Here is a 16772-nt window from a genome sequence, read left to right as displayed (position 1 = left end):
GTGGTTTACTTGTCCCTGTCTCCTCCTAAACACGAGCAAGCAGACAGGTACAGATAGCTTGGCCAAATTATGCCATATATGCATCTACATGTTTGGTGTGTGTAGTCTGAACATGCACTACGGGAAAGCTAAAAATTGTCGAGTGTTTTTTCTTTGCCGAGTGTTTTTTTTAGAACACTCGGCAAACAAGCTCTTTGCCGAGTGCCAAGCTCAAAACACTCAGCAAAGAAAAAGTACTTGGCAAATCGGGTCTTTGCCGAGTGTCAAAAAAAACACCCTGCAAACCCGCCTCTTTGCCTAGTGTAAAAAAAAACACTCGGCAAAGCCCCCTCTTTGCCGAGTGTTTTTTTTTACACTAGGCAAAGAGGCGGGTTTGCCGAGTGTTTTTTTTGACACTCGGCAAAGACCCGATTTGCCAAGTACTTTTTCTTTGCTGAGTGTTTTGAGCTTGGCACTCGGCAAAGAGCTTGTTTGCCGAGTGTTCGAAAAAAAACACTCGGCAAAGAAAAAACACTCGACAATTTTTAGCTTTCCCGTAGTGAATGTTCAGACTACACACACCAAACATGTAGATGCATATATGGCATAATTTGGCCAAGCTACCTGTACCTGTCTGCTTGCTCGTGTTTAGGAGGAAACCAGGACAAGTAAACAACACTAGTTCTGAACAGTGCTGAGTGCACATTGTAACGGGGATAACACTAGTTGAAGAAACCAGAAATCTACAGTTCCCTGGGAGCTGGACCTACAGAAGCATGATTCAAACGTTTTAGCGAGAGAATTGGTAATCTTGGCACAGAATTGATCCCAGGACTGCAGGAAAGCAATAATCACATTTGGCAGTTCTTGAAAAAAATTGTTTGACAGGGCTGGGTTGTCAGGAAGAACAGGCAGCGAGGACGTTCACAGGGGGTGAGCAACGAGAGATGTGAACCGGGGAGACGGAGGGCGGATGAGTGGGAGACGGGGCGCAGCCGCGGCAGTCGCCACAGTTCGAGGAGAGAGACAGAGGAAAGGGAGGGGCCGGCTCGGGGTCGGGTATGTGGTGCGGCACAAGAGCGGTGGGGGTTTCCGAAACGCGAGTAGAGAGGAATTAAGGATGGGAGAGTGGTCGCGTCGTCAGGGAAGCTTGAGAGGCGGCGGCGCTTGGAGCGGACGAGGGCAGAGGAAAGAAGAGAGAGGAAGGAAAAGATAGTGGGAAAATTTGATTCCATAGTACCGTAAGATCACCACTTTCGTAAAATATTACTGAAAGATATAACACTGTTATGCTATCAAAAGATTAAAACGTTACATAAAATAACACCCCGTTAGAATTTGGCATCAATAATGTTAATTTGGACTAAAATGTCCTTGGTCAGCACACGCACCAATCTTTCCTTGGTCCAGACACCCAGCGGGCATGTCCCAGCCTCCCATGCTCCTAGCACGCGAGGAGCACATGCATGTGGAGCGCAAGAACAGCATGGTGGCATACGCATGGCGAGCGCGGCCACCAGCAACAGCAGGATCACAGGTGTGCCCCGCCACGACCATCTCGTGGGCGGCCATGCGGCGGCTGGGCTGCAGAGGGGCGGGCTGAGCTCAAGGATGCGGCGCAGCTGGCCTTGCCTCGCGTGTGCGTTGAAGGAGACAAGCGCGGCCGACGGCGCGACGGAGAGCACGGTGACGGCCCTCGCGAGGACCACGGCTGTGACGTTCGCGCCGCCAGCGATGGGAGGAGCCAACCTCGAGCGCCTCGGCGACCTAGCATGGCCTGCTACTGTAACGGGAGAGATGGAGAACGGTAAGGAAGAAGATAAGAGTAGAAACGACAATGCACTTCGCGCTGTAGACAGAAAAAAGTTCCTGTTAGCCATAAAAGGTAACCGAATGGTATTTTCAGAAACGGTTCACCATTTTTTAATGGTATTTTACAGAAGTAGTGATCTTTCAGGGCTATGAAACTAATTTTTCTAAGATAGAAATGGGAGGGGACGGCGGCTCAAGGCCGGGCACGCGTTGGGGTTCTTCGCAAAATGGTCGGCCGACGGTTTTTTGCAAAAGCGGCGCGAAATCAGAATTTTCTTTTTTGATGTTGAAATATTCTGGAACTTAGGGGCGTGTCGCAAAGAACACGTTTACTATAGGAGGAGGGCCTCCGTGGATCCCAAGGCAATTACACTAGTAGAGAATTGGCCTTTAGTCCCAGTTGGTAGGGTGCAAATCTCCCAAAAATCTATCCGGGATAAACCAACCGGGACAAAAGGGGGTCCTTTATCCCGGGTCACTCAACCGGGATAAAAGACCACCAGTGACCGAGCTTTAGTCCCGGTTGGTGAACCTTTTGTCCCGGGCCAACTTTAAACCGGGACAAAATGGGGTGCATCGAAAGCCAATTCTCTACTAGTGTTAACAAAAAACTGGAGAGCTTTTTTGCAAAAAAAAAAAAAAAAAAAAACCACGTGCCTACCTACCTGCTCATGGAAGGATGGATTTACACGATCGGACAGACACGAATTCATGAATTCGGGCTGACATGGCCCGTGCGGTTGGGTCTGGCAGGACTCCCAGAAGAAGTGGTGTTGACTTTTAGAAATCTTACTTGTGAAGAGGATCAGTTGTTTGTTACATCCTTTGGCACATTTGGAAAGCAAGAAATGATCGTAGGTTTCAACATAAAGACTGCTCCGTGCACACTATCATTTACCAAGCAAAGGCTTCTTGAAAAGCTCAATATGAAGCGTATCGTATTGACCAAAGCATGAACATTCTGACCACATCACGTTACTTACAAGATGATATTTATTTTTCAAATCTTTTATCTAGCAACCTTTGCTGCAGGATTGACGCATCATATGTAAACCAAGAGGCTGGCTTGGGAATTCTCTTTACCAATGCTACAAGGCGCAAGCCACCCTTCTTGGTCTCTTCAAATCAGAGCCAAATGCTCAGCCATTTCTCCCTTGCAGGCGGAGGCGTACAGCCTCCTCTTAGCGATGAATGTTGCTTCCATCTTGCAGGTGTGTGACTGTTACTTTCTATCGAACTGTAAAGTCTTGGTGGAAAGTATCATCAATGGCGGCGAGAATCTCAAGGATTGGAGTATACGACATCAAATCGAGAAATTCTTCATTTTGCAAATCTCATTCGAGGAAGTTTTATTCATATTCCCACAGAATTGAACTATATTGCTCACTCTTTAGCTAAGCTGCATAGTCCAGGTTCAGTCTCTAAACCCAGCTTAGTTTGCTCAAATGTGGAGCATAATGGTGTGTGCCCTTTTGAAACTATTGTCTGTAACTTGCCAAGCTGGGCATCTATTTGTACTTAACTTGCGTTTAATGAAATGAGAGCCCTATGGGTGTTTTCCCTAAAAAAATTGCTTATCTCTACTGTTTGTGCATCAGCTGTGTTATATTTCTCAAAAAAAGTAGTGTATTAATTGAGCTTTGATGTACTATAGCATAAACAGGACAAGAATAGCAATTAGACAGCACAAATGGTTCTTTTTTATTAAATTATTTGTGCTAGTATCGGACAGGGATCAACTTATGGCAACCAATTTTGGCATGTTTGGTGCGGAAACTACTATACCAACCTAAGCTGAGCTGACAGGTGGGTCCAAAACAGATCTCATTGGCAACTCATAGACTCCAGATTTTCGTGACCAAATAATGTACACCGACAGTTCCATTAAAACCCAGCTTTGTGTCTGAACTGAGTGTTCAAGTCAGATTCAGTTCCAACGTCGATGACTTAGTTGCTCAATGCAATGCAATCAGTGCAATTTCTACTCACATCATTACTTATTTCCTAAACAGAGTAGATGTCATCATGTCAAGCTAATAATACAACACTGGGCATTGGCCATGATGCCCATCTGGACCTCCTCGGCGTCGGACTATCAGAGCAGTTGCTTGCCACTGATGCTGCGGTCGAAGCTGACAATGAATGTGCGGATCTCCATTGGCCCCAGCTCGACGACAAGCTTCGAAGGATCCACGGGCCCTCCACGAACTACCTTGTCAGCAGGAGGTCCTTGAACCTTCCATTTCAGGCGCTTCTTTTCCATGGCTGCACGTTCTTGGTTTGCAGATAAGCTTGTCTCGATGATCTTGCCAATCTGGAGCGATGGATCCGAAAGGGGTCAAGAATATACTTGAAGATGAAGGTAAGTGTAAATTAAGGTGCGACAAAGAGGACCTTCTTGTCTGGGAATACTCTCTTGAGGTTGACACTCGCCAGAGCTGAAAGATCCTTGTGCTCTCCAGCCTATTTGTCCAGAAAAGCACAAAACTTAGGAAAGCAAATAAAAGTATCCTTTCCTGGAACAGCAAAGTTAGAATGGTGGTGGCAAAACCTCGTATAGATGAGCAAACCGAAGAAGAACAGTTCCATCTTCGAGTTCCTGTGTTATGAATAAATTTGACACATGTAACCAAGTTATAAACAGATATATGCAGTAATGAATTACAAATAAATCCAGGCAGCAGTTTTACACTTGTCGTGATATACATCTAGAAGAGTGCATGGTTTCGTTTCATTGTTTGTCATCAATCAAGCCAACCAGGAGTCAGCACTTTTGCACAGAATATACTACTAAAAAATGAAAAATGAACATTCCAAATTCTAAAATCAATTGGTTAACCTAACATAGAAGTTATGTATATTTTCACTTTTTAATACATTATGGCAGCAATGGTATAACAAGGCAGGTACCTGAAGAGTAAGCAATGCAACATTATCAGGCAAGCTGTAGGTTGGATCCATTGCAGAGAATTTTGGAACATGTGAATTCGCCCAGTTGCCTCCATCCTGGGTAAACAAGTTGGCGCATGTTGAACACACAAATAGCCTGAGCAACCATGCTGATGGCAAGTTTCACCCCATACGGCCATACCTGCTCTGAGAAAGCAAGGAGGAGAGGTGAGTATATTTCCTGGCCAAATGTCCGACGCCACCTAGCTCCTTCTCCTTGTGGATCAATTTTGAGATAGTACTTTCCTTCGATCTGAAATGACAATGAGATGCTTTCCATTATATTTCTTTATGACACTGCATGCTGCTGCAGTCACAATATAATAACTTGATCTGTAATGACACAACATTATCATCCGGTGACTTAGCTGTAAATAAGTAATTAGTTGAGGAAACTAAGATGGCCTTTTTTCTATGGTACTTTTTAGGCGTTGTTTGACTTTAATCTATCCTAATGAATGAGATGTTTTCTTCTGAAAAAAAAATGGAGATGTGTTCATTCTAATACCAATATAATCTCAGCAAGCACCAACTGACTTTGGCCTCTATCCTACTAAAGTGTTAGGAATATAATCACTTTACTTACAATTAATCCTTCACATTGTTTATCAACACAGACAGTTTCATTTAACGCCTCTGCGACGCCTCGCCCATCATCATGGAGTAGCCTCCTATACAGGGAGTACAGAGGTTATCACAAAGGAAGTACTAAAGCATGAAAGAAGCAACAAATTATTATTACAATTATGCTGCTTGAGGATGTACCTGTGTAGCATTAGCTCTATTTGTCCATCTTTTATACTTGAACCTCCAACTGACCTGTCTACCAGTACAGACAACTCTTTGCTGCCATCTTCCACATAAATGCCAAGATTAACCTGAAAAGATGTACAGAATCACCAATCTTTTTACAATGTCTATGTTATCATCTTTTAGTAAAAATCAATAAATGTTGGTGTAAAGACCAAAATAATTAATACAATCCTCTAGGAAAAGACACAGAGAATAATCAATTCAAAACTGAATCAAGTGAGTGGAAGATGCCACTCTTGACTACTGTTGCTCAGATAAAAAGATGCCATTTACTAATGTTAGTAAACTTCATCAAAAAATATAGAGAGCAAACAGAAGCTCACAGGATAATAGTTCCCAGCAATGGGCTGGTGCACTTCAATCTTCCACTCTGATCGATAATCTCTTATCTGCAAAATAAAATAAAATAAAATAAAAATGGTACCTCGTGTATAAATATAAAGCTTGAGATAATCTTAAAACATTCTGCCATGTATTTTCTTTTTTAGTTATCCATTGTGCCAACTGCTAATCTTATCCCTTTCACGTTCTAAGGTAGCATAGGAATCACTAGAACAATTATTTCTGAAGAAATCTGTCAATGAGAAGGGCAACAAAAGTGCTTTACTGGGAGAGAAGAAAAGGTAAAAAATGCCAGTGCTGCATACCCTTTTGATGAAATCGCGTCCACTGGAATCAGTGTAAAATGTTTTGTTTGTCGCCATGTTTGTGACAATTTCAGTTGCTATTTCTTTTCCATTTCCATCATCTATTGGTATAGGCCCAACCTACACATGGGAACAATCAGTTGAGAATATGTTAAAATCTTATGCCAATCAAATCATGAAACAAAACGCAATGTTTAAACAAACATCTGTAGCAATGCAAGGCATATCCTAGTGGCAGAGCACTCACTATAAATTCCGTTTCCACATAGTCCTTCCCCTTGTAAACTCTTGTAATCTGCGTTCAGAATTGAAAAAATAGTATCAAGAATATACAGAATAATTACTAGTTGATTGACCAAAATTTATATAATATAATTAAATTCTACAACTGATCATCTCTTGCTTTATACGATAACCAGAAGCCATCTATATGAGTAAATATGCCATATACTGATAGGCGAATCCTACAGATTACTCAAAATAATTCGATTAGATAAAAGTAGTGTAAGAGTGTAAATATCATTGCTAATTTGGATTATCCTTACATATCTCAGTTATGTAAGGAATGTAAGCTAAAAGTTCATTAAGATCCTTGGAATGGAGTAAGAAGAAAAACAAAAGAAGATAAAATATACATGAATCATAATTAAGAAAAGAATTTCCCATATGATAACCTGATATATCCATGAATTAATCTGATGGTGCACTTCATCTAGTATGGGGCCACGCAGAACTGTGAGAGGAACCTTACATAAATTTGATAAGACTCATGTTAACTCTCTTGAAAATAACTCAGTGGATTGTGCAACTATATGTTGCTCTAGAGCAAATTTAATTCGTCCTTCTTTTGAGTATAAATTTAATCCCTCCTTCGTACCTGACCGTCCGTCTTGATAGGAACGGTGCCGTTAGGCCGAAATATGTATGCTCCAGAAGCCTACGGTCCAGGAAAAGCAAATTAGCACCAATATATGCAAAAACTACTATTTTGGAAAACGGGATGAGATAGAATTTTTAGTGCACCTGAGGATCACTTCCGTTTCCATCCTGCCCTATGTAATACTTGTATTTCTGCTCGAAATTTGCTTCAATCTTGAAATTTATTAATTAGGTTAGTAGGCAAGATTCTAGATCACAACACACAACACCATGCACACATGTCCTGCTAGGGAAATAACCTTTCGAGTCTCAACTAATGAGTAATAAAATAAGCCTGTAACCATGAGTGATCTTACAATAATGCAACTCCATTTCTGTAAGATGAAGCTAGGGAAATAATGAACAACTGAACATAAAGATTGAACTTTGGCACATTACCAGAGTCTTTCTATCGGAGTACAGAGATAATGCTCCAGCCGCATTATACTGAAGTTTCAAGTTTCCTTGCCCAACTTGCAGATTGTCTTTACTTCCTTGAGATGAGTATAGAGTGGACTTCGAAGAAACAGATGCTGGATCATATAAAATTCAGAAAGATATTTTGAGCAGTGCTTCTTAAGTCAGTGTATATCAAGGATAAAGAAATGAAGTTACCTGATTTCTTCGTGCTCGAGACAAAATAAGTGTTAAAACCAAGAGGCGGTACTGACACAGGAAAAGCAAGCCAAAACTTGGGCTTTGCACCTGGTGTAGTTCCTAGGTAAGCCTTGACATGTTGGTCCCGTATGTTCTGTGAGGCACTAGCTATAGGCAGAAGTTGTGATTCAATTTCTTTTCCTTCGGAATCATGAACCACAATTGAATCACTGAAAACCTGTTATTCCATTAATTGTTACATTTAATTTATTTGTGAGATGAAGCAGCTTTGTGGTAACAAAGTATTACTGCCATACTAAAACACAAAAAAAAAATATTTTCTTTTGAAGAGAGTAAAGAAAAATATTGCATACCGGCACACGAAGGACATCTTCTCGTTTCCAGCCAAGCGAGTTGTACACAAGAACAACCTGTAACCGAAACAAAAAAAATATTGAAAACAAAATGGTTGATAGTATACAATTTGTCTTTTGTCATACCATGGTTGAACTGAAAAGGCCACAGTTTGCACTTTAAAAGTTGTAACGCATGGGTTTATACAAAACTCACCAAGCTTTTTCCTTCAGAAAAGTCCATCTCGGAAGGAGGGCAAAAAGTAACATTTAGAAGAAGACACTGAAAAAGAAGATACAGAGATACAGTAAATATTAGTCATTGCTAAGAAGATCAGAGGAACCGAGAAAGTGAGAAGGTGGTCCATATCCATTATTGTTTCTGTTTCTTGAGAAACACTGATCAAATTTATTTCACATAGATTTATTCCGGTTAGCAATATAACGGAAAGGCGTTGTCTCCATTGATGCCTAAGTGGAAAGTGTCTACTCCTCACAGGGGATAAAAACAAGCTGCAAACTAACTTGAGAAAACTTTGTCGTTGGGGTTGAACAACGTGATTTTGAGCCCGACTCAGTCAAGCAAGCAAGAGAAGTCGAAACAAGCTCCTGGGCCTGTAAAATGATTCCGACAAAATAAAGTTATATCCAAATCAAAATGAAAAACCCATCAAGCATGAATTCAAACAATTCTCTTAGGATGCTCACTTGTGTATATCCAATTGACAATCTCTTGGCATAATCATTTGCTACATGTTGCTTCTCTGTTCCTGTAACAGCATCATGGTGCTGAGCAAGAGCTAGAGCATCACCTAGATAATCTGTTGTTGGACCTGATTTGCTTTTCCCTTTAAAGAACTCCAGCTGCCGGGCTGCCTGAAAATAAATTGAATTTTAAGAATAAAAGCATTCTATCAAATAATCAAATGCATATGTAAATTAAGAAACTGATGATGGCCATTTGAAGGCTACAGAAGCACAACATAGTTAAAAAAATAAAGGATGTCTATACCAGGTAATATCCACTCATCATGCGGACATATCGCTTTAAGGCAGGTCTACTTGTGAAGTAACCTGTCCAATACGCATTAGGGTTATCTGCATATCTGGTCGAAGAGAAAATACGGTCATGCATGGTCAAAAGGAATAAAGTAATGATAATCCTATAAATTATGAATGCATAATAAAAACATACGGGAAGAAATCATTGGTCTTGAGAGGCCATTGCTCATTTGCAGCATATTTTGCATCAGTGTAAATGGAAGGTGTGGAATAAAGAGCATTGATGAGGCCATGCTGAGGTATGGTCAAAAAGAACAAGCATGGTGAGTACAACCATAATTAGAGTAGAAAACTTCACTGTTTCCTACTATTTTGTATTTTGCCAAATCCAATATTGATAAGAAATTAAGAGGAAAAGAGAAGCATGGAACATATAAGTATTTATGTTCTTATCAACAATGAAAGAATAAAATGAATCACATGATACCTATGCAGGATAAATTAGTGTGGGAACATGAAAGAACTCAAATGTATTCCATAACCATAAACCATGACTAAAAAGATCATCATGACTATACACCAGGTATGTGTTGAGTAATGGCATGAACTTTCATAATGGAATTAATAATAAGAAAATAATTTTTCAATTTCTGTAATATGAGTTCATCCTTAACCTTATTCACATAGTGAATTAGTTTGTCCATATTTCTGAACCAACTCTCTGCATATTGGTACTTGAAGTCTGTTCCCATTGTAAACATGATATGGTTTGTCCTCGTGATATTTGCCTACAGAAAAGAAAGAAACAATACAACTTAGGGTGTGAAGCTATATTTCTGAACAGAGCAACAAGATTAAGAACGAATATTGTATTACATATATATAACAAGTAACAGTTCAAAATACAGATAAGTCAAACTTCTAAGTGCAACAAACACTCAAGTTGCATTCTCACAGATCATAAAACCTATCAGGCTATCACCACAACAATCAGATGGCCAATATAAACTAAATAAGGTGAAGTTTGTGGTATCGACCGAACCTTGTGGTGTATATAGCTGCAAAGAGAGTACAAAGAAATCCAAAAAGAAAAAAAAAATGCATAATAAGCAAATGTACCTGTGCTAGAGCTGCAGCAACAAAATCATTTACTCGTTCTTCAACATTATAATCAAAGAGAAGGGGATCGTCCTGCATAGAGGAAAGCCATGAAGAATCATCATGTGGTGACTTTTATACAAAAGAATCATCATCTGATTAATTACCTGGACAACAGGGGAATCATCATTAACTTCGAAATAAAAGCCACCAGGAGGTGGTTCATAGTTTTTGGGAAAGATGCCAGCAAAGATCTGAAACAAATATACAGATCTCCAATTCAACATTACAAACAAAATAGAATAGTGCCTACACACTAGGGAAGGATTCATAAACAGAGCATCAAACAGGAGTGTGCCATGCACTTTAGAAAAAGAAAAGTCTACTTACATCAGCTGATGAGCCAAAGCTCTTGGAGCCCCTCCATACAACCTCAAGTTCTTTTGTTCCCTTTCGAGTATCACGATCTTGGTAATCAATCCGGAAGAAATAGAAAGCATCAAATCCTACCTGGCAGATAATAAAATGTTTACTGAGCCATCTCTGTCCTATTTAGTTAGTATGTTTACCAAACACCGAAGGGATCAACTGTAAATTCGGTTAATACATTTGGTTCCTTTAATTAAGTATTTCTGTTTTGTGGTCAAGAAGTGTGTCAATTGCATTATGATTGAGAACTGTGGCAATCACAAGACAACAGCTCTTGATTTCTTGTGTTGGCTATATGCAGACAATAAGTCCTCACTTTTCTACTGGGCATAGTGGTATAAGCTACGGATGACTCGGTTGGGTCAAGCCGCAGGCGATCAAGCGAGCTCATAACAAGGGCTGTTAGCTATACGCAAGATCATCCCGAACGATGTGTGGGTCATAAAGCGCGAGTGTGTTGCAACTCTCGAGTCAAAGGGGAAGCACAGAAGGTTGCAATGCCCCCCATGGATTCAGATAAGGGCGGAGAGATAACGTTTGTGTTCAGTCGGGGACTGTGTGTAAGTAGATAGGCTAAAAATAGAATATCCAGTCCGGAAAGAGAAAGGGTAGAATATACCCATTTTTAGGTACTATAAGGGATTTTGTAAGCAGTTGTCGAATCAAAAGTACTATAATACGATACAAACTTTATTTTGCAAGTGCTAGGTTCATCTTATCCCACAAATAGGAAGTATGAGGAAGTAGCAATACACTATATTAGAAATTTGACTTAGTCAAACCTTTGCAAGCATTAGTCATGTGAGATATAAGGACAAGACATAAATGGATATGGTTAAAGCGACCTACTTCTGCACCAAGAAGGTATGCCTGAACCGCAGAGTGGCCAAATGGATCAATCTGCCAGCCAATCCGTGGAATCTGACCAAACTCTTCCTTGACGAACTTGTGCCCGAGCGTAGTCTGATCGATCATGTCGATGTAGTGCACAGTGGCCTCATCATGCATGCACATGCCCCCATTGCTTCAACAGCAGAAGCAATGTCATTCAATCCAGAGCAGAAACAACTACAAAGCGACAGCTTAGGAACTTGAAGGAGCATACATCAATTCCAACCGTCCAGAGCTGATGAGACCCTTCACAGTATCCTTGATCATGTCGTTCTGGTTCCTCCACCATCTCTGGAAGAATGCCTGCAATCGTACATAAACCACTGATCAGAAGAAAAGTAAGAAATACTCCGTCCAATCATAGACATCCCACATTGCTCTACTGCAGAAGGACACAAATCATTTGGATGCAGAGTTGATGATTGAGCTTTAATCCTCTGAATCAGCAGCAAGGAACAGGGTCCTATAATAGTTCCACAAGCCCAAACCCAAATATGCAGGCATAAACAGCAGTATGGTCACAGGTACATGCGCATTGCTTCCTTCCTATCCCCCAATTTCACTCACCAAGCTTGACACAACCCAACCTCTGAGGCATTTCGAAAAATCAATCAACACAACTATGAATGCAAGTATGGAACGGTTACCTGTTCGACATAGACGAACTTGCGGTTCTCGTCCTTGAGCAGGGCCGGGATGAGCGAATCCAGAACGTTCTGCACGCATGCCCCCTGCAACCAGGACAAAAAAAAAACAAATTGGATTAAATACAGCAGAGCCAGCCAAGTTGACGAACACCAGGCTCACTTTAGAGAATCATCAGCTACAAATCCCCCAAAAATGCTCCAAAATAGTCAGGACGCCAATGATAGCCGCCCCAATTTCCAAACAGAAACCTCGAATTCCTCCGAGAAATCAGGGAGACCCGCGAGCGGCAAAATCGGGGAGGCGCAGAAGTAAGTCAGCCCAGCGGAGCCGGCGCAATCACCTGGATGGAGTTGTTGGATCCGACGTAGTACTGGTCGACGGTCTTGAGCCACCCGACGTCGTCGTGGGTGTGCGGCACCACGTGCACGTTGAGCTTCCCGGCCACCACCCCCGCCGACGTGTTGTAGGGGATGTACACCGCCTCGCCCACGGCCGCTAGCGCGACGGCGGCGGCGAGGAGGAGGGCGAGTCGGACGGGGCCCATGGAGGCGGCGGGGCGCGCTAGAAGAGCTGAGAGGGGAAGGGGAGGAGGAGGAGGAGGTCGCCGGGGACTGGGACTGTGACACTGGCTTGCGACCGGCGAGGCGGAGCAGCTAAGAAGAAGAGTGGGGTGGAGCCCACCTGGCGGTGGGTGACACCGCCCGGCTTGTAGTTGCGCGCTCGCCGGGCCACGTCAGCGTCCGCGGGGTGGTTTCTGCAAATGTTTCGTTTTTTTTTTTTTGCATATTCTCCGATGGTGGTTCCAGTTTGGCACTTTGGCCCTCCTTTTATACATCCGAATATCCTGTCGCTATCCTTACCATAATTTGGTTCACGAATGGGTGAAAAAAACAATTCACGCAACAAAATTGACCGGTGCAGTTGGAATTGCCGCCAGTTCCTGCCGGTCAGAAAATAATTACCTTTGACTATTACTTTGCACTACAAATTTATTTATAACATACAACTTTGAAGACAAGAAAATTTTAAGCATAGTTTTCATATTTTTCAAACTTAATACAAAGTTACTTAATTAGAGTAAAAATCACTAAGCTTTTCTTTCTCTTTTTCATATAAATGTGTATTAATTGTCCGCCCTTCGAATTTAGGAATTGGAGGCTAGGTGTACATAGCCGTGGGTTTTCATTGTGACTCTAGAAAAAGCACGTACAAGCTAGTAACAGATGAAGAAGACGTTGTAATAGATTCAACAACCAGGACAAGCACACATTTCAAACAGCATGAGAAACTCGTTGAAGTTTGTAAATTAGTATAATCATCATATAATCAACACGGTCAATTCGGAACTAGAACTTTCATAACTCTATCCAGAACAATGTAACTATGGAGAGGTTTTCAATTCAGAAAAGGTGTCAATAGACACTCTAGGTATCAATTTTTAATGCTCCCTACATTTCGATTTGTATGGCTTCTTGGAATTGAAAGATATTTTTGTTTTATAATGTGTCCCGTGTCACATGCCATCATTCATCTGCCCATTCCCATTTTATTTACTCTTATATGTTTGTCTACATTCTACTACACACAATGGTGGAGCTGGAAACTTTAACTTATTATGGAGGCTAATAGTGTTAGAATTTTCAAAATGTTATCAAAATTTAGATTTTCTTTTTAGTGAAAATTTTCTTGGTTTTGGAGGGAGGGCTTGGCCCCTATATATGCCATATGTCATTGCTAACACATGCCATGGTGATTGGGTTCCATGCATTCGAAGCTGGGCTCGCGTGGTTGAACAGTGATCACATTCTAGTACTTTTAACTTTGATTTTTCTCATGTTTAATATATGCTTATAGAGGGATAAGGACTCTTTTCTCAAAAAAAAAAGTGGAAGGGCAAAAGACCTTTTATTTTAAATTAGTGGAGGGATAAAAGGCTAACAACGAAACCACTTTGGTGCTCGTGCACGAATGCGGAAAAAAAAGGCCGCCTTGTTTCTTTTGGCTAAAGAAAAGAGACTGCACGCCGCGGGTCCCGATACAGATTGCTGTGCACGTTCTTGGGCACATACGTAATTCGATGGGCACGAGAGGGTCAGCGTGCAAAATGAATACCGGATAAGGAGAGGAGGGTGACAGACAGGGCAGGCTGGTATCGAATCGCAGCTTCACAGAATCAAAATCCCAAGAATCCGCTGCCATGCACGGAACAGCGAGCAGCAGCAGCCGTCGTCGCTCCGCGCCAGATGAATTAGTCCCAGGCGATGGCGTGTTAGCGCATGGGCCAAATCGCCGGTTGGTTCGTCGCCGTCAAGGCTGGGGAATCACGGCACGGATTGCCTCTTTTTAGTTTTTTTTATATGTCCCTTGTAAGCAAAATATTACTAGCTTCCATGCTTGATTTTTTTTTTTCCTCCCACCGCTCGTCACACGCCGTTCCATGGCACGAGGGAGCTTCTTACATTCCTCCTGTTAACCAAGTGAATTCTCTTGCATTGGGTTTTGGGATTCTCGATCACGCTGCCAATCCAAACGATCGACTGTGTTTTTTTTTTTCCCTTCTCATGGATGATGGTGTTTGTCTACGTCATCTGTGGCTGTTTTGTTGCGCACGGCGGGTTCGAGGAATCTTTTGGGCCGGAAAACCAAAAGGCTGCGTGGATCACTAGCAGATCGGGGTCGGCCCGTCTGTCCCCTCGCCGGCCCAACCACGCCAATGAGGATGGCACTCTACGGTCTCAGAGGAGGGATGATGAAAGCCTCCACAGACCACAGTCCACGCGGGAGACGTCGAGCATCTCTTCGTACGAATCGTGTCTAGCGTGACACCGGGGGAGTTGCAGCGAGATCAGGTGAGATACTGTGGCGCATATTCTTGTTCTCTGCAAATTTGGCGGCAGCCGAAACGAAACGTCTGCCGAATTTGGACGTCTTCGTGGGGGGCAAGCTCGAGGAACGGGCAACAGATAGATTGGAGACGAGGAATGAAAAGATGGCCCCGTTATTTTCTACATTTAGATTCCGTTTTTTTTCTCTCTCACTGATCTGCTTGTAACTCGGGATGTAATTTCTTGTGTAAAATATGTTCCAAATTTCAGGGGAAAAAGGGTTTCTAGTTTTTAGGGCAAAACAAAGGTTTTTTCTATTTAAGAGCCGGCCATTAATCTAACCTTTTCTTTTTGCGCAGAAGGCAGTTGTTCTTATCTGATTTCACTGGTATAGATTCCAATAAAAAAGAAAACAGGCAGAAAAAAAATAAATGTGGGGCATTCCGAGAATTGAACTCGGGACCTCTCGCACCCTAAGCGAGAATCATACCACTAGACCAAATGCCCGTTCGGTGGTGGATCATAAATACACATTATTTATATCCTTCGTATGACCAATAGGCCTACTACACAAATTATGCTTGCGGTAGCTAGGAACGAGCCGAACGACTGAATCGATGCTGATGATCCACCGGCGGCTCCTCCGACCTCCGGGAGAGTAAAGACAGCAGAAAACCATGGATAGATTGCGATATGTGCCTCTTTGAGGTGGACCAGCCTCGGCTAGCCTGCAGCGATGAGCTCACTGCAGCCATTGAGTCAGTGAAGCTCCCGCTAGGGGTGGGAAGAATTTCCTGAACCCCCAACCTAAACCCGAATTACCCGAACCCGAAATACCCGATCACTATCTTGGGTACGATATTGAGAAACTCGAATTTAATTCGAAAAATTCGGGTATTTAGCCCTGCTACCCGAACTTTACTTCATGCCGCCAGTGCAGCTGCATTGATCTCCACCTCCACGTTAAAAAGAAGCTAGCAAATTGGATTGCTTGTTCATTTGATCCAACGATTCATCTTTTTGTCTGATATATGGTATGTTGATTGAGTCATTATTTTATCTCCATGTTATTGAGTTGTTATCTGTTGGGGAGAGATGATAGGAGTAGTTCAATGGGTAATTCGGGAAAAAATAATAACTCAATAAAATGGAGATAAAAATTTTCGGGTACCCGAATTTTCAGGTAGTTCAATGGGTACTTGAACATTCGGGTTTTCCTTTTCTCAAGAGTAGACCGGGTAGCAATTCATAACCTGAATTTTAGATTACCCGAATTACCTGAATGCCCACCCCTCCCGCCTATGCAGGTCGATCCAACCCCCGGCACAAGTAACAGACATTCAGAGTGCATCAACAAGATGATATACATTCATTCACACCGGGGACTTCAAGTTTATTCATTACAAGTGTACAACCACCATCTGTTCATTTTCTGGTTTCGCGCCATCAAACAGAACCATGAACAGGAGGATCTTAACAGGACAGCTGGACAGGTACACAAGTTATTAACACTTAGGTGGTGTTTGGTTGGCTCAAATGTAACGTAATCTGATTACATAAGGTAATGAATCCCATCCATTACATATGTTTGGTTGCGGTGGTTTGTAATCAATTGACACTGTAATCGAATCCCTTACCTAAATAATATCTATACAAGCTTGTTACCCCTCCTTCCCCACCGTAATCAGATATAGCACCCACACAGTAATCTAACAGTGTATTTGGAGGTGGAATAGGTGATTGCCCTCTTTGTTTGGTTGCACTCTGGTAACGTAATCAGATTACTGTGTGGGTGCTATATCTGATTACGG

At 42.0% G+C, this 16772-nt stretch overlaps 1 protein-coding gene and 1 non-coding gene across 2 annotated transcripts; both read right to left on the bottom strand.

Annotated features, from left to right (window-relative positions):
• Window positions 1-3764: 3764 nt before the first annotated feature.
• LOC101785066 (probable alpha-mannosidase At5g13980) lies at window positions 3765-12814 on the bottom strand. The gene is made up of 29 exons (XM_004979314.3): window positions 12477-12814; window positions 12136-12219; window positions 11703-11791; window positions 11447-11621; window positions 10559-10678; window positions 10336-10422; window positions 10190-10261; window positions 9745-9858; window positions 9264-9364; window positions 9081-9174; window positions 8777-8944; window positions 8594-8683; window positions 8286-8351; window positions 8090-8146; window positions 7734-7953; window positions 7518-7651; window positions 7224-7292; window positions 7078-7137; window positions 6875-6946; window positions 6448-6495; window positions 6201-6320; window positions 5877-5942; window positions 5506-5618; window positions 5327-5411; window positions 4883-4993; window positions 4702-4797; window positions 4343-4390; window positions 4186-4254; window positions 3765-4105 (listed from the first exon to the last, which is right to left on the bottom strand). Exons 1-29 carry the CDS (start codon window positions 12678-12680, stop codon window positions 3887-3889), a joined length of 3051 nt encoding a protein of 1016 aa, XP_004979371.1. The 5' UTR covers window positions 12681-12814; the 3' UTR covers window positions 3765-3886.
• A 2582-nt stretch (window positions 12815-15396) lies between these two features.
• Window positions 15397-15468, bottom strand: TRNAP-AGG. Its single transcript has one exon. It is a non-coding gene; the product is annotated as a tRNA-Pro (tRNA).
• Between the last annotated feature and the right edge of the window lie 1304 nt (window positions 15469-16772).

This window comes from Setaria italica, chromosome VIII (genome assembly GCF_000263155.2).
Source record: "Setaria italica strain Yugu1 chromosome VIII, Setaria_italica_v2.0, whole genome shotgun sequence".
In the NCBI taxonomy this organism is placed as follows: domain Eukaryota; kingdom Viridiplantae; phylum Streptophyta; class Magnoliopsida; order Poales; family Poaceae; genus Setaria; species Setaria italica.
Note: the sequence above shows the minus strand (reverse complement) of the source record. Positions and strands in the feature narration are given on the sequence as shown.